The sequence below is a fragment of the Fusarium subglutinans genome, assembly GCF_013396075.1.
Source record: "Fusarium subglutinans strain NRRL 66333 chromosome Unknown NRRL66333_c0000158, whole genome shotgun sequence".
NCBI classification, from domain to species: domain Eukaryota; kingdom Fungi; phylum Ascomycota; class Sordariomycetes; order Hypocreales; family Nectriaceae; genus Fusarium; species Fusarium subglutinans.
This window is the reverse complement of record NW_023502221.1, coordinates 55,589-78,554: the sequence shown is the minus strand read 5'-3', so window position 1 is coordinate 78,554 and position 22,966 is coordinate 55,589. Positions and strand designations below refer to the sequence as shown.

Genomic DNA, 22,966 nt, shown 5'->3' with positions numbered 1-22,966 from the left:
TCAAGTTGATATTTCAGGCACAAGAGAAGAGAGCTATAAGTAGTGTATGTGGTAGGGTTGCAGGCAAACCCCTGCGTTGAGCAGATTTGATCCTGGAAGGGGACCGGGTATAACGGATGCATTCACAATGGAGAAGGTGAATGTGATGGCCGACTGAAAAAGGAATCATGCCACACCTGAGCGACACATTCCCGTTAGTGCTGACGCAAGATGCATTGGCGTTTTGTCTTATCACAAATGAGGCTCCCAGGGTTTTAAGCCTCAATTGCGGTGGAGGGTACCCAGTATTTGTGTTGATTGGTATACTACAAAGTGGCTGGCTGCTGCTGCCAGCATAAGGAAATTGTTATTGTTAGTGTGAATCAATATTTTAATAAATGCTCAGAAGATAGCAACCTTATTCATGAGAATATAAAACGGTGGTGAAATTCAAGCTGCACATTGCCATCTCATATGTCAAACCCTGTTGGGCTGAGACCTTCCTGCAAGGTCTGGACTCTGGAGTCTGGGTCAGTCTTGCATTTAATAGTGCAAGAGGGGAGCGTCAAGCTGAACAACCATTAACACGACCACACTTCTGAGACAATTCTGCAAGTCTTCATCCTTCCATTGGCTCCACACAAGCCATCTATCGATGTCACTGCATGTAAGGACTCAGCTTTAGGGCAAGACAAACAGAAGAGCAGATCAACTCATTCCCTGATGAGACACCTGCGCTATTCCTTACAGTCAAAGCTTATATCCATTGTTGCATCAGTCTCCAATGTACGAGCGACTCAGCATACTAACACGTTCTGATGGAAGAAATGTTTGCTCTGAGAGATTGTACAAGTCGAGGCAATTCCCTGCCATATTCATATCCGTTCCAACCACTTCTCCCATGTCATTACTCGTCTTTGCTGGCGCGACAAATATTGAATCGTGAGTAGCGCTACCCAGCTGAAATGACATTGGAAGTGGCGGGAAAGCTAGAGAAATGCTCTCGGGCGACTCCGTCTGAGTGCCATTGATCCCAATTTCTCCATTTAATGCGCCTGGGACTGTTGCTTCAGTTGAATTGCTCATCCTTTGAGGCCCTGTGTTACGAAAGTTGACATGCGCACTCCTCGACGATGCAACACCATCCTGCTTCTCGGAAAACGCTTCCCGGATATCAACCGCCCCGGAGCCTTCGATACGAGCCTTCTTGAGGCGCGAGCAGAATTTAGAAGCCAAGTTTGCTCGTGCTGGAGGTTGTTCCCCATTCCACCTACGAGATATCTCCTCGAGGCTCGCTATGATGGAGTCAAAAGATGAAGTGAGAGTGGACTGGTAATATGCGGCGTGGGTCAGCAGCATCTTTCCGCACACGAAAAGACAAAAAGAAAACTGCGGACTGATGAGTACATATGAGTGACCAAGGAACTGCTCTGCGATCGTGGCAACCTCGTCAGCCGCGACCTGACAGGTTTCTGCGCTAGAAGATGACGGCAGTCTGACAGGAAGGGATTGCCATTCTGCTGGTGGATAAGCTAAGCCCTGGTGTAGGAGGACAACAGCAGTATTGTGTGCTATATGCGCAAGGACTAGATTGGGATCCAAGTTGCCGTCATTGTTGAATTGGCAAGCCTTGCGCCATTTCTCGGGGAGAAAGAACTTCCACCTGGTCTGATCAGCTCAACCTTTTTAATGTTTATATACGTGAAGGGAATATATACTGTACGAGCCGCAAGTCCAACTGCTTAAATCTCATAAGCCACCTCTGAACTTCGTGGACCTCCTTGAAATCAACTCGGTATTGGAGAAAGAACGACGTGACAAGGCTCAGACTCTCCGTTGCCTCTATGCAAAAGGCAAAGCCACCAAGAGAAGCTTGACCATCTTCAGTATCGCGAGTGGCTGGCAAATAATCCTTCTCGCGGTCGTGGGACCGAGTTGAGATTCCAAAATACGGAGTAGGAGTCTGGCTTGGTTCCCCAGTCTCCCATATGGTACCCTCGCAAGGCAGCCTCCTCGTGACATCAGCACTGGTCAATGAGAGGTTCCAGCCAGTACAGATACTGCAGAAGCGGTCCATGAGAAAGACATTCCAGAAGATGCGTCGCCGCTCTTCTACTTCAGCCCACGTTGAAGCCGGGGGGAGAAATGCCACCCTCTCTATTAGAGCCTTTGACCTGGACTGATGTGACTGGGTCTCCTCTTCCTCAATGCTGAGACGCAGTTGTTCGACTGTCCTCGACATGCTGCCGACTATAGACCATGCCGAGGGACCTCTGCCGCTACCAATGATGTCAAAGGCACAGATAGTCATTGCTTGCAAGTTCTCGACCGAAAAGGATTCCATACTCGCAAGTATGACTGTCTGGCGGCAGCTAGTCGAATACTGAGCCCGGAGTTCTGGAGCATTCTGTAGCCTTGGATCATCTGAGAATCGTATACAGAGAGACACTATAGCGTGCAGTATTGTCGATACTTGCGTTCTTCCCGAAGGATTAGAGAGCAGCCCTCGAAATGTCGGCTCATGTAACATCGGTATCCAAGGATGTATCTGATTGAAGTATATGTTGACCATGGAGTCTACTAGATCGTCCGGAGGGAGGGTACCCAGGCTAATTTGGTGTTGAGGACTGGGGGTATTTTTCGGCTGGTGTGTATTTGCTGCATCGAATGTGCTTTCTTGTTGTGTTCCTTCTACTACCACTTGTGGGCAGATTTCTGATAACGGCAATTCAGTGAGATGTCTTCGGACATCAGATGACATCTGCTGGATCGAAATATCTGGATGGGAATCCGGGGTTTGCCCGTACTGCTGGTTGTTTGGTTGCTTTATGCTGTTCCAGATCTGCTGCCAGAGAACGCCTTGGCCAACAAACATGTTTTCCAGCGTCGCTATCAGCAAGTAGGTCAGCTACAAGGATTGAGTATGCGAAGTTTCTTTACTGCCTACCTACACGCTGAGTCAATGTCTCAATAGCCCCCGCTCGCATGCCCGGCTTTGACTTTTCCTGGTCGTATATGCATTCGGCACCTTCAACAAGTCAGTCGAGTTGAGTCTGAGGGATGAGCGAGGTTTACCAAGCTTGATACAGGTGCCGCATGGTTGGTCTCTTGAGCACTTTGCTTTTCTCCTGCGACATAGAGAACACGAAGGTCCTTGGGGATCGTCTTTGCTGGTGCGCTTCCGCTTCTCAGGGGGGCCCCATGGGGCATGTCGAGTCACGTCACCCCTTGCTGATTGAGCTTAGTTTTCGTGGAGAAGAGTCTGTATGATCTCATTGGGTGTCGGGGTCGGGACAAGTCTCGGAGATGAGCCCGACAATCGCTTAATCTCCTCATAGCATTAACATCTGTTGCATCCTACAGATCTATGGTAGTCAGGTCCTTCTACTGCTTGCTTTAAATTTGAGTTACTGTTCATCTCGAAAGTGCTTTAATAATCACCTTCTCTTTACCACAACAATAAATCTGTAAATGCGTGTGCTTGGGCTAAGCTCGATGGTCTTAGTGATCCATGTCTTCAGTGGAGGCTGTCCTTAAGTATAATTGGGTCGCTTAGATGAGTAGGAAACAGAAAAGCGGGGTCGTCGGAGTAGGGCCATCATTTAATCCGCCCCAGGTCATGATCAGGATAGTATAGGGTATTGTTGTAATTTATCTAAATTATTCTATTATAAAATAGGACTAATAAACTACTTCTGCTAAAAACACTTTATATAAAGCGTAGTGTATATTAACTAAACTATCTAAAGATAACTTCTATTATAAGTTTAACTTTAAGTTTTTAATAGTTTAACTTATAATATAGACGTAAGTAAATACTGTCTATAGTTAGAACAATCTAACTATAAAGATAAGATAAACTATAGATATTTCGGGGAATCTGCAGGTAACATTATTGTGTCCAGGTTTATCTTATTGCAGCTTGCTTATTAAAAGTCGCACTAAGATAGTGAGATAAACCGGTCTTACCTCGGTTAGCTTCACTTTGCTAATTATAGCTCCGAAGCATGACAAGCTTGTGAGTGCACTTGGCTAATCACCACCCATCTAGTAGTTGCAATTAGACAACTCAAGGCAAAAGATCCCTAATTAGGAAAAGAAGAAAGAGGGTTTTAGACATAAAGATAAATTACCAGCAGCTTTGGCCTATTACCTCTACCATCGATCGTAATCAGGAATGTTCTCCTCGTGAAAAGTCTCCCTGACCTCGTTGAATCCGACTTGCGGTCCATTGTGAGGCCAGGGCTCTCCATCGCCAGTCGCAAATATCGCCCAAGATGCGCCCGAAAACACAAACCAATTTGGCGGAGCAAAAGCTTGCCAGGATGACGTGATTGACGTCACGTAGACTGGAGCTTCCTTTCCGAAACTGTAACCAAGTCGGTATTTGAGGGGTTCAGCCTTGATGTGTAAGCTGAGACTATCAGCAAGCCCGCTCGATTGGTTGAGTGGAGTTTGCCAATACTGTCGTAATTAGCAATGGACTTGCGCATATTGAAAATGGCAACTCACCTCCTGGGTGCCATTCTTATTGAGTTCCGTATAGGGACAAATACCGGTAGCATTGACACAACCTCGAATACCGACATCTTGATGCTGAAATTCGGAAAGATAAGAAGAGATCCCAGTCTTGGTTCTTGGACCTAGATTTCCCTTGAAGCTGGAGAGCTCGGCTGTAAACGTCATGTTGAGTGACTTCTGCTTACGTAGCAAAGCTGCTGGGGTATCACGGTCAGTGAGACCAAAGACATTGGGTTTCAGCACTAGTTTCCCTCTCTGTAACTTATAATTTTTGGTATACGGTACCCGAAGTTGATACCATGATGAGTCGAGTTGATCGTGAGAAAGGTCGTCGACCCATTGTCGAGGAACAGGTCTTGGGCCAACCTCTGGCTTTATTTGCTTGCTGAGCAGAACAGGACCGCCTTGATTGAAGATAGGCCACTCATCCTTCCAGTCAACAATGACCATGAATGTTTCTCGGCCTTGTCGCGGTTAGGAATCACTTGACAACTGATTGATGAGGTGAAGGTACCAAGAGGAGATGATCCGTTGATGTTGCGGCGAGCTAAAAACGTGACATACCATAGCCCGTTGTTTGTCTTTGTTAGGGTGGCATGCCCAGTGGACTGCACGGTAAGATTGTCAAAGCCCCATTGCCCATTGTATAGCAGAGGGTTGTGTGGCCCGGCGACAAAAGGACCAGACGGGGTCTTGCTTCTTGCGATGGTTGATCGATGCAGCTGATCCGTACCGCCTAGGGAGCATTAATGTTAATATTTATTCGAGAAAGTCTCAAGCATACTTACCTTCAGCGATTAGGAGATAATACCAACCGTCCTTGAAATACATCTTGGGTCCTTCGGGCCTGGCTGTCGAATTGTGAGGCAAGGTCCCATTCCACAGACTGACATAACGCCCTACGCAGTTTCCAGATGTCAGAGACACCCCACACTGGGCAATACCCCAGAGTCGATCTTTATTGTTGTTAGGGGCCATGAGGTTGAGGTAGGTCTTCTTGGTCACAGGGTCCTGGAAAAGCTCAGGGTCGATGCCCCATGGCTCGGCCCATACAGGATCAGACCATTTAACGAGGTCTTCTGAAGAGATGAACCAGACACGAGGCCATACACGGGCCACGGGATCATAGGTCCATCGTGTCATTGCAGAAAGCCAGAACTTTCCATCGATAAAAGAGAGACTTGGCGCCCAGGCCCCTGTGCATAGTGATCAGATATCTTGTCAGAAAGTGGGATTAGACCGTGTTCTTTACCTGCTCCAGTGGGCGTCCCATAGAGTTGCAGTTGATCTGGTCGTGTCAAGGCATGAGACTTGAGCGTCCAATTGGACAGATCCTTGCCTTGAACTAAATCAGCAAACCTTGCTCAATTGAAGGATGGATTGGGACTTTACTATGGTAAATTGGAATATCTGGCCAGTACTCAAACGAAGAAGCGGCAATGTAGTAATCGTCGCCCACGGTCAGGATCGCAGGATCTGGGTTCCACCCGCGGATAATGGGGTTCCAGATGGCTTGAACCACTGTTTGGAACAAGACGCCCCAACTGCAAAGAAGGCAAATGAAGAAATGCATGGTTGGTATTTAGATTCTTTCTGAATAAAAATCAGAGTCTGGTGCCTTAAAATAACCAGCGCGGTCCCGGGATAAAGTTGGGGTTGTCTACCACGACTGTATCTAATAATACAAGTGGCGGACACAGGCGCCGATGTGGGTTTGTGGTCTCTTTCGCGCCCCGATTACGCATGGCAGTATTAAGGTGGTCTAGTGGTCTTGGTACACATGATAGAGCTGGCATACATCTTTGCAGCTTGATGTGCGAATCGACGGGGGAATCCCGAAACCTTTTCCGACAGCAAGTCTGACCAACACACCGGGCCTCGCTGTGCAGATCAAGCTGCAATAAGTTCATTGAGCACTTAAAACGTGAGAAAGAGCTCCCGTGGGTCTTGTGGATAAGGGCATAGCCATTGAGTCTTACCTACGCTTACGGGATGACATCCGACATCTTCTCCGGTTCACGTTAGAGATTCATGCTTCTTCACTTATCCACTAAGTAAGCATTCTTTAAGACAAAATTGGTTATTCTCTTGACAAAAAGAACCTTTCTACAATAAACAACTTATTGTTTTCTTCAGAACCTGCTACCTTGATTCCTGCTGTGCCTAGCTCTCAACGATGAAGCTCCCAGAAACGATGCAGCCTGGCCAGATATTGGCGACGAAACGCAAGCTTCCGGTACGCGCCATTGCTCCATTGAGCATTGGGAAACTCGCTGATCATTATTCTTCTAGATGTCAGAGACCCAATACGCAAATAGTGCGAAGAGAAATGGAACGGAGAGAACAAAAGCCGACGTGAAGAAAACGCTATCAAGTCAATTCAGGCATCTTGAGCTTTTGTTCTCCCCGTCTGTTGAGATGAAGATATGGGCTGTAGCTGAGAGAAGTCTCAACATGGTATGTCCTCTGCAAATTGTGCTGCAGAACCTGCGAATTTAACACTCAAACCAGCCAGAGCCGCCAACTTGGTTTCCGGAGTATACCAAACCAGGAAGCACGGAGTATGTCTACAGAGATGCTTCGTTCTGGACATCGGGGTTCTTTCCCGGGTTACTCTACCTGATTATGGAGCGCCGAAAGAAATTCCAAACTGAGCTGCGACTTCTTGGTCTTTCACGGCCAAAGCCAGACTTTCCTCACATGCTTCAACTTGAGTACTTCCCACTGACCCATCTGTGATCGACACAGGTTGCTGACGAGCGATTGATAGATATGCCTCTACGTGGTGGACGGAGAGTCTTCACCAAAACGGATCTCTCATGGGCACGCACGATCTGGGGTTCATGATTTGCCCTTGGGCTCGTTTGCAGTGGGATCTCCACCGTGACCCAAAAGCATTCAACACATTAATGACGGCCGCCAATACCCTAGCAGACCGATTCTCGGAAAAGGTCGGCTGCATGCGATCGTGGGATGTGTGTCAAACAAAGGTTTATTCCTTTACAGACCCTAGCAAGGACTTTCTCGTCATTATTGTAAGTTTAATATCCCATAAGAGACTCCTCTTTATTAGACTAGCATTGCTTACTCGACAGGATAACATGATGAACCTCGACCTTCTCTTCTGGGCGGCATCTGAGGCCTCTTCCCAAGCCGATTCAGCTCGGTTCTCCGACATTGCCATGGCCCATGCTCGCACATCGAAAGAGTACCTTATTCGCGAAGACTGGTCAAGCTACCACGTCGCCAACTTCGACCCTTCGACTGGCACTCTCAAAGAACGTCTCACAAACCAGGGCTACAGCCATACATCGTGCTGGTCGCGAGGTCAGGCGTGGACAATCGCAGGGTTTGCAAAATCTTATGAATGGAGTGGCGAGAGCTCGTTTCTTGACACGGCCAAGAACTGTGCCGACTACTTCTTGAGAAGATTACCCGACACCCATGTTCCGCCCTGGGACTTTGACGCACAAGACGAGCCTGGTGCCACCAAGCAACCCCCGGATACAAGCGCAGCTGTGGTCGCTGCTTACGGTATGCTGCTCATCCACCAATCCTTACAGAATCGCTCCGAGGAATCTCCGTATCTCGGCCATGCCCTACGGATAGTAGATGCTGTTTGCGAGAGACACTTGAACCCTGCCGCTAGTCAGAAACAGGACATGGGGACGATTCCTACAGTGGAAAATGGCCGTGCCACTGTAGTAAAGTGTGTAGAGACAGCTGTAGGGCTCGGAGACACCATCCTCAACGGAGCGACTATCAATAATTTCGAGTTTGCTCCTCGTCGTTGGGCTGATCATGGGCTTGTGTATGCTGATTACTTCTTTGTCCTGTTTGGTAACAAGCTATTGGAAATGAATGCATTGAGGTCACTAGCATAGATTGAGTACAGTTAGAGAGATTTTGAATTATCAAAGCCAGTTAAAAGAGCATTGAGTTGATGTAAAAAGAGGAGGTCTAATACTCGTAACCGTAATGCTTTTGTTTTAGTCGACCAACTAGGACAAAAAGACCACCTTGTTCATAACCTTTAACATCCCATATATCTCCACCTCTACAGTATCACCATCTTTAAGAAAGCTATTCCTAAAATATCCTACCCCAGAAGGTGTGCCTGTTATAATAACGGTTCCACGACGAATAGTCGTACCACGGCTTAAATGAGCAATCAGCTCTCGAACCGACCAGATCATGTTACCTGTGCTTGTTTCTTGCACAGTCTGTCCATTCACTATTGTTTTCAGACATAGAGACTGGGGGTCAGGGATTATGTCCGGACTGCAAATACTTAGACTAATAGGTGCAAATCCATCGAACGACTTTGCGTAGCAAAATTGACCCCCTGAAGCTTCGGGAAGTTGGAAATTCCCGGCTAAGCATCTCCCAATTTCTCTAGACACGGACTGGAAATCACTAGACCCAGAAAAGGTCATCACCCAAGTACTCGGGGGTTCCGGAGATCCTTGCCCTGTAACTGTGGACGAGATATTGGTATCTAGTTGTTGGCGCCCAAGTATCGCTGTTGCGGATTAATTTGCCTCAAAATCGCTACGAGTCTTCTAAGCCGGCGACTCAGCACACCAAAACATTCCGACGGGGGGCTACGGTATGAATACTGCTGTCGGAGATAGTTTCGATCTGGGTTGGAAACTCGCTGCTGTCATCAATGGTGGCGGCGGAAGCCATCTACTACGGTCGTACGAGATGGAGAGAAAGCCTATAGCCATTCAAAACATTGAACGCTCTGGAGTACACTTCAAGGTCCATCAGGGCTATGTCGGATGGGTCGCAGAAGCTGGCCCAGAGTTGATCCTTTCACGATCGACACAGGCGAAGGAGCTCAAAGAAAGAATCCATCGTCATGTTCAAGAGCATGCAGGCGAGAACCAAGACCACGGAATTGAGATGAGGGACCGATACAGAAACTCACCCACCATTTTGAGGCCAGGAGATGCCAGCAAAGAGCCTCAATGGAGCCATCGCAACTATATCCCGTCGACGTGGCCTGGTGCACGTGCCCCGCATCTTTTTCTTAGCGATGGAAAAACCAGTATCTTCGATCGTTTTGGACAAGGCTTCACTTTAGTTGACTTCTCCCAGTATGGTAAATGGGCTGCCCGGTTTATGAAGACTGCCAAGCATATCGGTATTCAGTTGAAGCCTGTTCACCTTCCGCAAGAAACTGCCGCGCGAAAGATTTGGGGCAGAGATGCTGTGCTTATTTGTCCTGATGACTTTGTTTCTTGGAAAGCATCGGAAGAAGGATACGAGGAAGACATTGAACACATCCTGGGAGTCGCAGCTGGATGTAAGGCCACAGAGGTTGACGCCAAAGTTCATATGAGTGAGGATGTTAAAACTAGCGGCTTCACATCTACTGTAGGAAACGTCCAAGAGGGTGGTATAAAGCTCACTGCAGCATTTCAAAAATAGTACAGTAGTCAAAGGCATAAAGCTATGGTTAGATAGTTAATTGAATTGCCTAGGTTGTTGTTTAAACCCTTTCCAGAGAATCATCTAATGTGTACGGCGGAAATAGCTCTGAGAATTCGCCCCAAAACATCTAACTAAGCTGCTTTAAATGGGGGCGGGGTAATTGTGGTGTTATTTAAATAAACAAAAACCTCTACTTGCATAAACAAGCTAAACCTAATTAGGTAAAAGATACCTTAATATATAAGGGAAATAACTACTATATTTTAAGCTTTAATAGCAGCCCTAAGACCTAGCTCTAATTTTATTAAAAAATAAAGCTATTTTAATAGTTAAATATCTTAAAAAACTAACCCTAATTTAATATCTTAATTATAGCTATTTTTAATAGGGATAAGTTAGTTATATATAGTGCTTATATAGTGCTTATACAGTGTAGTAACTTTAATTATATCGCTTTTTACACCAAGTTCTTAAGTATATGTTATGCAAATAGAGGTTTTTATTTGTTCAAATAACACAACTCATTAAAAAACTACTTACGGGCCATAAGACGGTATCGCTTGTGGGGGTATCGGGCGCAGGCCCGATAGATCCCCCGTCCTCCGCCTTTAAGCTTCCCCGCCGTAACTCCCTTTTTGTCACTTGTGGTATGTGTTGTAACTGTACCGGGGCTGCAGCAGCCCCGAGCCGTAGTTAAATGAAGTCTTCCTGCCTCCGTCGATCACTATCGCTCATCACTGCGTGCTTAGAGTCACCACATATCAATTGAGCCGATTCTCGCCATATCTTATCATTTATCAAAGTCCAAGGCCCGTCATGGTTAAAGCAGTCGAAGTACAGCATAGTGATTCTATCACTCCTGCTGAGGCAACTGTTCACTACGATCAAAAGGCCGCAGCCGCAGATCTTGAGGTACTGTAGAACGTCCCCAATGCTTACGTAGCCGATGTACTAACCTCTCAATTCTAGACTGCTAATTACGTCCAAGATACCCCGGTCGAAATTGACGACAAGACGAACAAGGAGCTATTCTGGACTGTCAACAGGCGCATCCTGGCTTGTATGCTCGGAACATACTTTTGTCAGTCCCTGGATAAGGGCACGCTTGGCTTTTCGTCTGTAATGGGCATCCAGGAAGACGCCAATCTCCACGGACAACAGTTCTCGTAAGTTAGGCCGTCCGTTCTTTTGTGGTAATGGGGACGATGACACGACATGGCTCATTCAAGGTACTGACCACTTGGACTTTCAGATGGCTAGGAACAATCCTTTACATGGGAGTTCTTGTTGGTGAATATCCCACCAATTTCTTGCTCCAAAAGCTACCGGTTGCTAAGTACTTGGCGACCAATGTCTTCTGCTGGGGCGTTGTGATTGCCTGTTCTGCGGCTGCTAAGAACTTTGCAAGCCTCATGGTAGTTCGCTTCCTTCTGGGTGTGTTTGAGTCATGCGTTCAGCCGGCCTTCATCATCATGTAAGTCATGGGTATCCAGTACTTTTTTCACCTCCTCTAATGTGTTATAGGACGAGTATGTGGTACACAAAGCGAGAGCAAAGCATCTTGACGTCCCTCTGGTACTGTATGACTGGAGTTCAGCTCATGGTATGAAAGGCCCCTGTAACCATAACATCAAGATATCATGGACTGACCTAAGCACCTCTAGGTTGGTGGAATAATTGCATGGGGAGTGTCTCACTACAAGGATGGAGTCATATTCCCTTGGCAACTACTCTTCCTCGTTCTTGGACTACTTACCTGTGTATGGGGCTTATTTATTGGCTGGTGGCTGCCTGATTCTCCAATGAAAGCAAAGTGTTTTAACGAAGACCAGAAGCGACTCATGGTTGAGCGAGTTCGTGCCAACGAGACTGGCATCCAGAACAAGTCTTACAAAAGGTATCAGGCCATCGAAGCAGCCACTGATCCCATCGTCTGGTGCTATGTTATGCTCCAACTCACCTCGAGTCTGATCATCGGCGGTCTGGGTGTCTTCTCCAATCTTATCATATCCTCCTTCGGATTCACCTATCTTCAGACCCAGCTTCTTAACATCGCCCAGGGTGCCGTGACAATCATCGTCATGGTCGGGAGCGCCACACTCGCAACAGCCACAGGGCAAACTGCATGGGTGATGCACGCATGGACAATGTAAGCTACCCAGAAGAATCTGATCAAAGGACATGAGTGCTAACACATATATCAGCCCTCCCATCATTGGAACTGCTATTATCTACAGCATCCCTCCAACATCCTCGAACCGCTAAGTTCTGTCCGCTGGATTAAGCTCTCAGCCACAAGTCTCAACTGCAAATAACACATCTAGCTTACAACTTAGACATTATACCAAATGACTAACCAATTGCTACAGCTAAAGGCTAAAAAGAGGAAAACCTAGATTATGACTCTTTGGCCGCCCTTGGAGGTATATAAGATGGTGCCTCCAATCCGTCGGCCAAGAAAGGTTAGCTCAACACCACAAATACCCCTGATCTTCAAGATGGCGACTCCAACAAGAGAAATCTTTGCTCCACATCTACCCCCCCAAACGGCAGCTGTCAACGACTAATCCTCGAACCGCGTCGGCCTCCTCATCGCCTTTTACTGCACGCAATTCTATCTCGCAGAGGGAAACCTGATCTTTTCCCTCATCTCTCGCAACATTGCCGGCCAGACAAAGAAGTCTACCACGCTAGCCATCACCTTCGTGGCTTGGGCTGCTGGTAACATGACCGCCCCACAGGTATGTCACTCCGCAGATGCTTTAAGATATTTACTGATGTTCCCAAGATCTTCCAAAAGTCCGATTCGCCTCGCTATGAGAAGGGGTTTACAGCGCATTTCTGTCTTTACGTTCTCTTCAGCATATTCCTTGTCATCCTCCGGCTCTTGTTGGTCGGTCGTAATGCCAACAAGAGAAAGGCGGCTCTGGAAGCGTCTCATGCGGCTGATGACAGCAACAAGAAGAATGGTGACCAGTTGGGGCACCTGAATGCTTTTGCAGACTTGACAGACAAGGAGAATCCCGATTTTAGGTACGACTTCTGAGGGATTGGTGGGGAAGCTACTGGGAAGAGATATAGTAGTGGTGAAGTGGTCTCAGGGGCAGAACGAGTTGGGACCTTCTCCATTCTATAAATGTCGTTATATAGTATTATCTGGTGAATACTACGCCGTTATACATCAATCATACGTTCACTACGATAGTTCTCAAAAGCGCCAAGTTCATGAGGACCTCTTTAGCATGTTGTTGAGCACCTGGGGAGTGCGTTGAGATTATAAAAGACTTGGGCCGCCCTGACTCTGTACTCTATGCCGTTGTTTTAGCTGAGATTATCCGGGTGACACCCACACGGCCGAAGCTCTACCTCGTCAATTCTCATCATGCCCAGTCCGATTTGCTGAGCTACTGACTGTCCACTGGAGATGCTCAATTTATACGTCTTTCATGAAAAGTCAACCAACCCTTTATCGTCGATTTCCCTCATAATGTAGATAGATCTTTATTTCAAGCAATCATTCAGGCATGTCATTCGTGATTAAGACTTGTGGGTGAGAGCTTATGGTTGCCAAGCGCAATTTGACACTCAATTCCTTTCATACTATCCTGAAACAGCTGATTCGTCGCTTCACCCTTCAGTCTTATAATATTCAAGTACCGGAGCAAAACTTCAAGCCGACAGGCGATAGAGGAGGGTGCCATATCCAAGAACGTCAAAGCCTCCACTGTTAGGACCATAGTTACCGCCCCCGCCTTCCACCCCGGCGGTAGAATTCCCATTGGTTTGGTCGCGATACATCTTGGTCCAGGAAGCGTTGGCGTGTTTGATGTCGTTGTAGTGTGCATAGACAAGCTCAAAGCCTGGGCGATGGGTGTATCTGCTATTCGCTGATATGACAGTCTGATTGCCTTGGTAACTCTCGTACAGAGTATACGGCACGTCGTACCCAACGTTGTACTTAGAGACATACTCGGAGCTTGATTCATATCAGTTACCGCTCATACGGTTCACATGGGCTTACTCACGCATGAAGCCCAGCTTCTCCCAATGTGGCAAACAGGTCATCTCCTTGGTTGTAGCCCTGTTGCATAATGACCCCGAGTAGAGAAATGTCCAGAGTCGCGTGGCCCTGGTCTCTCCCAGCCTCTTGGCCTTGTGAGAGAATTTTACCACTACCAGACTCGGTATAGTTCTTGTAGATGAAGTTGTTGATCGCTCCGCGTCCGTCTCCGTTGAGGAAATAGTTTTTACCGTAGTTGTACATCGTTTGATTGTCAGTAAACACGCCGATTGCCATGATATTAGCGATATTGCAGAAGTCCCAGTTTGCATACTGCACGCCCGTAGTTAGCGTGATCTATGTTATCGTTAATTCTTGTAGAAAGGCAACTAACATAGTGATACTCGTCTTGTCCATTATGGGTGGTCAAGAATCTGTAGCTCTCCGAATAAAAGACGTCCTGGAGAAACGTCTTCATCTGGTCTTGATCGGAGGCACTCCAGCCGCTGTATGAACGCATAAGCTCTGCTGCATTGGCAAGCTGATAGCCATAGATGCCAGCAGCGAGAAAGCAGTAACTACTGCCACCAATAGCCACCATGGTAGATGACCAGGCATTCAGGATAGCAACAGCCGCGTCAGCGTATTGACCGCCCCCCTGGATATGCCATCGGATAGCAAGCTGATATGCCGCATGAGCGTCGTTATAGAGGCGGCCATAATTTTCCGCGTGAGTACCGTCTGAGCCGCGGTAGATAGTGGGTTGAGGATCTGGCTCGTAAGTTGGCGATGCGCGACTGTTGTTGAGCAAGAGTTGCCAGTCTGTCATCCATGGCTCATCGCCCTTGAGTACGTGACACTTGGCTCTTTCCAAGTCCTTAGACGTGTGTAAGAGGCCAGGATGCACGAACCCAGTGACAGAGACGGCCAGAGTAAGTATGCAAATGATTGCCTTAGCTGCCATGTTGAGTATAGTGAAGATGGCTATGATATTGGCTTTGAACACCTTGGAGTTGTGAGTGAACTGTGTCACTTGCTGTCGAGACCTGTAACCAATAGCTTATAGCACCACATTGAACTCGGGCTTCGGGACAAGACACTCTTATAGTCGCTCAGCTACGAGTTCGAGAGAAAGAAATAATACAATGGATAGAATGGAAACGACGCGATTCGAATGATGATGGACACGTAGCATGAGCGAAAAGAGGGGGAAATGATACGTCGAGGGCACGCCCATAACCTTTCCCGACAGACATCCCATAACTGAAGTGGTCGTCATAAACCTCACAGCGTGGTATTTTACAGTTGCACATCCAAGTGATCGTTGCTCAGGGTCGTCTTAATCGACAAGGTTGATCTTCTAGCTCACTATGCCCGAGTCAATTATTACTAGGTTCCAAAGTATCCAACAAACTGCTTCATCGTCTAACTGCCGGCGTCTTGGGCAACAAGAATATGTAGGCAACAGGATTGCATTGACTTGTCTGCGACAGTTTCGCATACGATCTATGAGAGATGCCTGTTTGGCTGTAGCCATATTGCATGGCTTGAGTGGATGGAGAAACTGTTGGTTGTAGCCGCCCAGTTACCGCACCGTGCTTCATTTAGGATCTCTACATGCACCAAAACAACCGAAAGCCCGAGGCCTCAAGTCGCGGAACAGGGTGAAATATGCGCAATACCGCAGGGAAGCCAAATCTCCCTGATTAAACTAGCGCGGATGGTGACCGATCAATCATCCGAATATATGTCATGTGGCCTTCACGCTAGGATTGTATTTACAACTTGAACAGGTTCAAGAGATTATCCTCCAGCCTCTGGCCTGTCGATCATTCCCCAGAAGATTCCCCAGACTTTCCCCGCAAATGCATGCGCGATTAATTTACCGGCATGCACGTTTTAATTCGGAGCTCTTACGCCGAGGCGTTTGTGACCAGGGTATTAGAGAGCCTGAAATGAAGTATCGGAGCTGGCCCGAGAGATCCCCCACGAAGTGTCACTAACCCTACTGACCAGCCATCATAAGACACCAATAGCGTCACTATGCATTACTTTCGATCAAGCCTTGCATATTGGTACTACTGTCGATCTCTGCAGTAGCAAGAGTGTCTTCGTTTACATTCAATAGCTGGTGGAGCATAACCAAGCCATCTTCGCAACCATCAACATCAACGAAAACTGTTCAACATGAGACTGCTTACTGTATGGTCCATCCCAGTGTCACGTTCATCACTTGGCTAACAAAAGCTCAGTTCTCACTCTTCCTTGTATCGGGGGTTGCTGGTCTCGTGCAGGATGTCCCGAGCATCAATGGTAAATACTTGCACAAAGCAGAATGTCGACATTAACATTGAGTATTGATTGACCCTGTTTGCAGCTGCGATCCCCTATGTTCCTTGGACTGATGGCATGAAGCGGAAGCCATCCGACTTCAATCATCCTGGTCTCTGGCATTCTCATGACGATCTTGAAGTCATGAGAAATGGCGTTCGTAAAGGACTTGACCCATGGAAGTCAGGCTACCAACAGTTCGCCAACAGTAGCTTTTCTCAGTCCTCCTATAGGATGAACGGTCCATATGCTGTGATTTCCCGTGGATCCATCAGCAACTACACCTCGTTTGCGAATGATGCCCGCGCTGCTTACCAAAATGCCATTATGTGTATGAGTCCTCCATTCTCTATGAATCTATATAGGGGTTTACCGCTAATTATAGTACCACAGGGTATATCACCAAAGATCAAGCTCATTGGGATCGCTCCACAACCATTTTAGATGCGTGGGGTACAAACTTGACCAACATCATTGGGACCGACCGCTCACTTCTCATCGGCATTGAAGGGACCCTGTTTGCGAACGCTGCAGAGATCATGCGATGGGAAGGCGGTTGGACCGAGGTAGGAGCAAAGTGGCAGGGAGGCCAAGGGTTCAGTATCCAGCTCTACTGGCTCTTTCTTCGACAGAGCCTGATCATTGGCCAGGCTAACTACGGCATCGCCTCTATCAAAGCTTTGATGGACTATGCAGTGTATCTCGAAGATGTGTCAGCATACAACTTTGCCATCTGGTCTTGGAAGAACGATTGGTGCGCTGGAATCGATGCAACCATCAATTCCAAGACAGGCCAGAACTCTGAGTCTGGCCGAGACCAGAGCCATGTCATGTCTGGTCTTGGTTGGCTTGCCCTCGCTGCTAGAACTTACAAGAGTCAAGGGTATGACCTATTTGGGTATGGGAATAACCTTCTTCTGAAGGGAGCAGAGTACGCAGCAAAGTACAACCTCAACGAGACAGTACCATATGATTCGAAGTGGCGCCGATGCGAATCAGTTCTGGTCAATGGTCCCTGGCAAAACATCTCCGAGTTCAACAGAGGCATTGTTCAAGAGGTTTCGGGAGTTGTTAAGAAAGCACCGGCTGTGTGGGATCTCCTCTACTATATGTCTGAGGCCAAGGGATTGAACAATCAGTGGACTACCAAGGTCAAGGAAGCATACGATGCTGCAGGTGGGGAGGTGGTGACTGGAGGCGACATGCCTGGCTTTGGAGACCTGCTTTGGGCTACATCAAAGAAGTAGCTTTACCTCAGAATAGCCTCGGTGAATAGATTGTGTTAAAATGAGAAGTTTGAGACTGTAGTGTTATCTTGTGCGATCTCGTGAATGTGACCCTTTAGCGTTCATGGCTACAATTCCGACTCGATGGACAGTGTACCCTAGGCTGCTACTACAAAGATCATGCTGTGAAGCGCCGTGCGACGCTGCTGACTTCCTACTCCGAGTCCAAGTGAAAGCTGTAAAAGAGCCTATCAGTGTAGCATTATTAACTACATCCTGGTGGCAGATGAGATGATGCCATATGGAAGGAATGATATATTCAACGATGGCCCTGAAAGTAAACTGCCTGAACTGACTTTTACAATCCTGTTATTCTCATGTGATAGACCTGATAGCTGATGCTCATAACACGCTCCTCACACAATTGCTTTAGAAAAGAGTCCAGTTTGATCACACAACATAGCCTGGATGCTGCTATATAACGTCTCGCTATCTAGAAATGACCAGGACCTTTGTTTGTGTCGGCTTGATGCCCTTCAAGCTAGCCTTGCCTCCAGATGCAGCAATTGCCTTTCCCGCCCAGACGTCCCTGATATTCAACTGTTGCTTAACAGAAAGACCGGGGATGTCTGCCAACGAGATCTCAACGTCAACATCGTCGCTATCATAATTCTGTACCAAGATCACATGCCGGCTCTTCCCAGAACTTAGTGGTCCTGCCCAAACCTGATAACTGCCTTCCTCAGATAGCTTTGGCAGATATACGGCAGGCTTGCCCGCATCGTCCTGGTTCAGGGCTATGATCTCTTTGTTCTTGTAAATGGCGAGAGAGGTATCGCTAATGTTCTTGAGATCAGCGCCGATAATAAGAGGAGACTTTAGTGCAGCCCAGAAGGAGAAGTGGGTTTGCTCTTCCAGCTCTGTCATGGTCCAGGTCCCAATCTCCAGCATATCCATGTCGGCTAAATCAGAAGTTAGTGCAAATCCTTGTAAGAAATATCATCACTGATGAATACACTTACTCCAAGAGCCTGGTTTCGAGAATGGACTGATCTCTCGCATCTTGCGTATCATCGTCAGCACACTGACCCCGGCATAGCCTTGGTTCATGCAATAAGCCGTCTTGCATATGCTAGCTCTGTCTTTAGCGAAAGACGAGTAAATGTCGCCCGACATTCGGTACGACTCGCCTATCTGGTCAGCCCAGAGCCAGGGAAACTGATTACCCCATTCGCAAAGCGAATAAAAGATCTGACGAGTAGACGCCGCCAGCGCGTACGACATCTTGAGAAACCGCTCCTGAACGGAGAGAGTGTTGCTTTGGAAGCCACCGCAGTTATCGTACTTGAGGTAGTCGACGCCCCAATCAGCAAAGGTTTGTGCGTCAATTTCCTCGTAGCCATAACTACCAGGATACTTTCCGCACGTAAGGATGCTGGCATCACTATAGATCCCGACTTTGAGGCCTTTGCCATGAACGTAGGAGGCTGTGGCAGAGATACCACCGGGAAACCTGGTACGATTTGCCGCAAGCTTGCCGTTTGAATCACGCTCACTGTCTTGCCATCCGTCGTCGATCAACACGTGGTCATAGCCAAGCTTGGCAAGACCAGTATCGACGAGGGCGTTGGCGGTTGACTTGACCAGCTCGTCGCTCACATTGAGTTTGAAGCTATTCCATGAGTTCCAGCCTTTCTCCAGTCAGCACAGTACTTTGTAGGGACATGATGTCAACAGCGCTCACCCATTTGTGGCTTTTGAGCCAAAGGCTTGCTCGCCAAGGTCACCCTTGCCAGTAACGAAACGAAGAGAATAGATCTCATTGTGGTGAGTTAATTTGAATTGTCAAGCAAAATTGATGTAACGTGAAATATTCTGAGTCGTTGTCTTGTTCCAGCCTCAAGTATTCATGGTCAGATTGATTAGATACAACATCTCCGCTATTTCTTCCACGCTGACTGATACGGAGTGTCCAATTCCAGGAACATGGCTTGGTGAACGGCTCTTCGGACGAATTACCGGACCAATAACCCCATACCCCTTACTCCGCATTTGCGCCCCAACCCCGGAGTCACCCCGCAATTCCAATAGATTAAATCAACTTAGTGTCGAGTACCGGGCCATCTTTCGGGCGTTTGACATGCTTCCCGGCTGTTATTTGATCCTTGACCGATGAAAGGCTTAGTAACAGCCCGTCCTCGATGTCTGGGGAAACAGGCTAATATCATACAGGCAGCTTCTTATATCATCAAAGTTACATCTACTTCTCTAGAAACTCTCTGGCCCGGCAAGATCCATCTTAAGCGCTCTTGTCTCATAGTAACAGACCTCTGGCTATCAACATGAAGTTTCAACTATCGATAATCTTATTCGCTGCCATTGCATTATGTAATGCGAAAGTCTTCGATAGACAAGCACTATCATATGCTCCGATCCCAGAGGATATCTACCAACCTCCTGCTAAGTCGGGAGAAACTACATTGTTGGATTTGATCAAGTCCCGGGATGATTTGTCCGAGCTTTCCAAACTTGTTGAACAGACTCCAGGTTAGTGATCTCAAACCCTCAATCGTCACTGCTGGTTTCAACGCTGACTGGGTAAAGGTTTCGCCCAGGCATTTAGTACAAGCGCTGACTGGCAATACACATTCATCGCACCGTCCAACGAAGCCTTCAATAATACTGGTGAATACTATAAGACATTTTCCAGTACACCTAAGGGACGCTGGTGGTCTGGACAGATGCTTCAACATCACTACATTCCCAACTCGCGTCTATACACGAGCAACTTCACTACGGAAAAGACTCGAATTCAACTGGGGTCTTATCTATATGCATCAGCTCAGATCAAAGGCGGTGACCTTGTGCTTAATAATGTGGCCACCATTGTCAAAGCCGATATCCCTGTGACTAATGTAAGTGCCCAGGGGGGGAGAAGACTAGGCTGATGATCATTGGAGACTAATCATTACAGGGTATTGTGCACATCATTGATCGCATTCTAGCTCCCGATGCGATGATCTATGAGGCTGATATTGGAACAACTAAGCAAGGCTTTATTCCTGGTTCTTGCTCCAACCCCGATCTACCTTATTGCTGAGCAGGAGAATATTGAGAGCATATAGTCTTCTTATTTTATATGTACAAATGTGTGGCATTGATATCTTAGATCTAGCGGCGACCAATCTGGTATTCTTGCCAGAATCTATACATCATATGCTTCATGACGCGTTCACACCAGATAAACCTCTTCAACCTCATCTCCACTAGCTCCCAGTCCAGGTCGTAGCCAGTCGAGTAAAAGCACCGATAACGTTCCACCAACGTAACCGCTCGGTCCTTGTGGAGCCGACTCTTTGTGAGACCGCCAGCCATATGAAGTAACCAGAATGTGATGTCCGGCGCTAACTTCCACGGCGACATCTTTCTTGTGAAGTCTGTCATACAATGAAGGATCTCAGTAACACACTTCTCAGGTGCAAAGTATCCTCCCCAAATACCTTCGGAAAGTCGATATGTACAGAGATAAGCTGCAAAGAGACACGCTCTATAAATCAGGTCTTCTTCGCTCTGAGAGCCATCTCTTCCTGTTCCACTAAGAAGGTCCACAAGCCGAATCTGCAAGTTGGCTTGGCTATTGCATAATGGGTAACCCTCGTCATCCAAGTCCTCCATCAACGGCATTGGGTTAACTGAGGTATCCTCTTTATTCTTATCCACCAAGCAGAAAGACGCCCCTGTTCCTCGGTGCGTTCTGTCCACGATACAGCATAGAGCGTTGAGATCCTCGAAAACAAGAGATGCTTCTGCAGGCCACCCATGGGTGTGCGGTATATATGCTTGCGGCAACCCAAAGTAGCTACGGTAAGTCTCATCCTCCCGCAAGCGGGTGAATATCCCGCGGTTCTCAAATTGTAAGAGTCGGGGTGCACCAGTTGCCAGTGAGCAGAGTATGTCCTGCCAGACCAGAGCTCGCTGGACTTTAGGAACATGTGCCATGCTATACTCACTGATCAGGGTGTTATGCTGGGAGATTATAGTTTGGAGGCCATGAATATGTGTAGCAGCGCAGGGATGACCTGGATATGTATCGCGAACTCGATACTCATAGCTAATCAACATGAGAATGGCCGTTATGGTATGTAGTATTGTCGAGTCACCGCCAAAGTATGACAAGTCTCGATTGAGAGACTGAAGAACCTGACTGCGGTGGTGCATGGTTTCGTAGTTAGGCTGATAGTTATTGGCTACTAAAGCTAGAAGAAGGGATAGAGCATGGAATAAAGACTTGTGGCTCAATAAGGGCACCAAACCATCCTTATTGCCTACACCTTGAAGCAAAACACAATGCGTCTGTTGATCGATTCGAAATAGAGGTTCCCCGGCAGCCTTGGCTAGTGCTATGTGACATAGATTAGCAGGTGAGCTTAGCGCGAGGCTTGCTAGGATCTTAGGCCCTACGGTGTCTCAGAAGGAGTCGTAATCGTTCAGGACTCTCGCAAAGGGTGTCGAACGGGTCGAGGAGATTGGGGGAAACTCGAGACAAAGAATTGGCGCACATGTTGTCCATCCCGATACCTTGAACGGAAGCAATATTGCCAATCCCAACAGCAACAGTAGCAGCACCCTTCACTTGCACATCAGATGTCTTGAGATTTATAATCTCATCATGATCGTGGGTTCGGTCTCGCCTTTGACTGGTGTTTTCGCGGGTATTCTCGCGGCTGGTAGCTTGAGTTACTCGTTGATGCCGACAGTCTCGCTCGCGGTCGGACTGTGACAGATACGAGAACTCAGACATGATCTCAAGTATACATAGGTTCCGTTGTATAATTTCGGGTGTTTTATAGAGTGCTTACATAGATAAGGCGTAAATCTCATTGAAAGTGACAAGAATGCGTAAGAGAGCAAGAAGATCCAGTTATGTGGGCTTACAGGGAAGATGGCTGACTAATTGCCCGACTAAATCCGAAGTATTTCATTTCAGGGGTCTGGGGTAGGTAGAAACGTGTATAGGTAATACTTAATTAACGTTCTAATATTAACAACTTAGATAATGTCATTCTCTGGGTATTTAGATATACTTATTACTTTATAGTTTATATTTAAACTATTATCAGTATCTTGCATATTATATCAAGCTTACCTTTCGATCTATATATCGAGTTCTGTCTGCTTATGTAGGGTCTGCGCGATGGGCAATCGCTGTAAAATATACGTCCAGGCCATCACTCAAACATAACATTAATAAACTAACGTCTAACCTACACAAAACTGCCAAGGTGTCTTCGCAAACCCCTCCTTGACTTTTTCTGTCATTACTGACAGTTAGTAAACAATACATATAACTTGTCAGAAGCCATGGTACCAAGCCAGTTAATGTCGATTGTCGACATAAGATTCGATTTTAATACATAAGCTGCTAGGCTAGGACCGCTCTCTCTAGCCTTCACAACGGACAATTGTCTTA

General features: G+C 47.1%; 11 protein-coding genes across 11 annotated transcripts; 6 read left to right on the top strand and 5 right to left on the bottom strand.

Moving 5' to 3' along the window:
• Positions 1–753: 753 nt before the first annotated feature.
• On the bottom strand, positions 754–3,189 carry FSUBG_9842 (Zn(II)2Cys6 transcription factor; the record flags this gene model as incomplete). Its single annotated transcript, XM_036688399.1, has 4 exons — positions 754–1,642; positions 1,698–2,868; positions 2,927–2,984; positions 3,055–3,189. 4 exons carry the CDS (start codon positions 3,187–3,189, stop codon positions 754–756), a joined length of 2,253 nt encoding a protein of 750 aa, XP_036534684.1.
• Positions 3,190–4,134: 945 nt separating this feature from the next.
• On the bottom strand, positions 4,135–6,073 carry FSUBG_9841 (xylan 1 4-beta-xylosidase; the record flags this gene model as incomplete). Its single annotated transcript, XM_036688398.1, has 6 exons — positions 4,135–4,443; positions 4,492–4,964; positions 5,015–5,236; positions 5,289–5,696; positions 5,753–5,839; positions 5,893–6,073. The coding sequence occupies 6 exons, from the start codon at positions 6,071–6,073 to the stop codon at positions 4,135–4,137; spliced, it is 1,680 nt and encodes a 559-aa protein (XP_036534683.1).
• Positions 6,074–6,676: 603 nt separating this feature from the next.
• FSUBG_9840 (Unsaturated glucuronyl hydrolase) lies at positions 6,677–8,384 on the top strand (the record flags this gene model as incomplete). The annotated part of the gene is made up of 5 exons (XM_036688397.1): positions 6,677–6,736; positions 6,793–6,957; positions 7,012–7,214; positions 7,271–7,535; positions 7,596–8,384. The coding sequence occupies 5 exons, from the start codon at positions 6,677–6,679 to the stop codon at positions 8,382–8,384; spliced, it is 1,482 nt and encodes a 493-aa protein (XP_036534682.1).
• Positions 8,385–9,111: 727 nt separating this feature from the next.
• Positions 9,112–9,936, top strand: FSUBG_9839 (phenol 2-monooxygenase; the record flags this gene model as incomplete). Its single annotated transcript, XM_036688395.1, has 1 exon — positions 9,112–9,936. One exon carries the CDS (start codon positions 9,112–9,114, stop codon positions 9,934–9,936), a length of 825 nt encoding a protein of 274 aa, XP_036534681.1.
• Positions 9,937–10,755: 819 nt separating this feature from the next.
• On the top strand, positions 10,756–12,204 carry FSUBG_9838 (allantoate permease; the record flags this gene model as incomplete). Its single annotated transcript, XM_036688394.1, has 6 exons — positions 10,756–10,851; positions 10,909–11,105; positions 11,192–11,413; positions 11,464–11,542; positions 11,604–12,088; positions 12,144–12,204. The coding sequence occupies 6 exons, from the start codon at positions 10,756–10,758 to the stop codon at positions 12,202–12,204; spliced, it is 1,140 nt and encodes a 379-aa protein (XP_036534680.1).
• Positions 12,205–12,665: 461 nt separating this feature from the next.
• Positions 12,666–12,985, top strand: FSUBG_9837 (allantoate permease; the record flags this gene model as incomplete). The annotated part of the gene is made up of 2 exons (XM_036688393.1): positions 12,666–12,680; positions 12,728–12,985. 2 exons carry the CDS (start codon positions 12,666–12,668, stop codon positions 12,983–12,985), a joined length of 273 nt encoding a protein of 90 aa, XP_036534679.1.
• A 623-nt stretch (positions 12,986–13,608) lies between these two features.
• FSUBG_9836 (uncharacterized protein) lies at positions 13,609–14,903 on the bottom strand (the record flags this gene model as incomplete). The annotated part of the gene is made up of 3 exons (XM_036688392.1): positions 13,609–13,915; positions 13,965–14,272; positions 14,334–14,903. The coding sequence occupies 3 exons, from the start codon at positions 14,901–14,903 to the stop codon at positions 13,609–13,611; spliced, it is 1,185 nt and encodes a 394-aa protein (XP_036534678.1).
• Positions 14,904–16,126: 1,223 nt separating this feature from the next.
• Positions 16,127–17,517, top strand: FSUBG_9835 (chondroitin AC alginate lyase; the record flags this gene model as incomplete). The annotated part of the gene is made up of 4 exons (XM_036688391.1): positions 16,127–16,141; positions 16,192–16,252; positions 16,317–16,601; positions 16,664–17,517. The coding sequence occupies 4 exons, from the start codon at positions 16,127–16,129 to the stop codon at positions 17,515–17,517; spliced, it is 1,215 nt and encodes a 404-aa protein (XP_036534677.1).
• Positions 17,518–17,985: 468 nt separating this feature from the next.
• FSUBG_9834 (alpha-galactosidase) lies at positions 17,986–19,319 on the bottom strand (the record flags this gene model as incomplete). Its single annotated transcript, XM_036688390.1, has 3 exons — positions 17,986–18,458; positions 18,519–19,187; positions 19,241–19,319. The coding sequence occupies 3 exons, from the start codon at positions 19,317–19,319 to the stop codon at positions 17,986–17,988; spliced, it is 1,221 nt and encodes a 406-aa protein (XP_036534676.1).
• Positions 19,320–19,838: 519 nt separating this feature from the next.
• Positions 19,839–20,596, top strand: FSUBG_9833 (uncharacterized protein; the record flags this gene model as incomplete). Its single annotated transcript, XM_036688389.1, has 3 exons — positions 19,839–20,043; positions 20,101–20,411; positions 20,471–20,596. 3 exons carry the CDS (start codon positions 19,839–19,841, stop codon positions 20,594–20,596), a joined length of 642 nt encoding a protein of 213 aa, XP_036534675.1.
• A 71-nt stretch (positions 20,597–20,667) lies between these two features.
• Positions 20,668–22,297, bottom strand: FSUBG_9832 (uncharacterized protein; the record flags this gene model as incomplete). The annotated part of the gene is made up of 2 exons (XM_036688388.1): positions 20,668–21,896; positions 21,958–22,297. The coding sequence occupies 2 exons, from the start codon at positions 22,295–22,297 to the stop codon at positions 20,668–20,670; spliced, it is 1,569 nt and encodes a 522-aa protein (XP_036534674.1).
• Between the last annotated feature and the right edge of the window lie 669 nt (positions 22,298–22,966).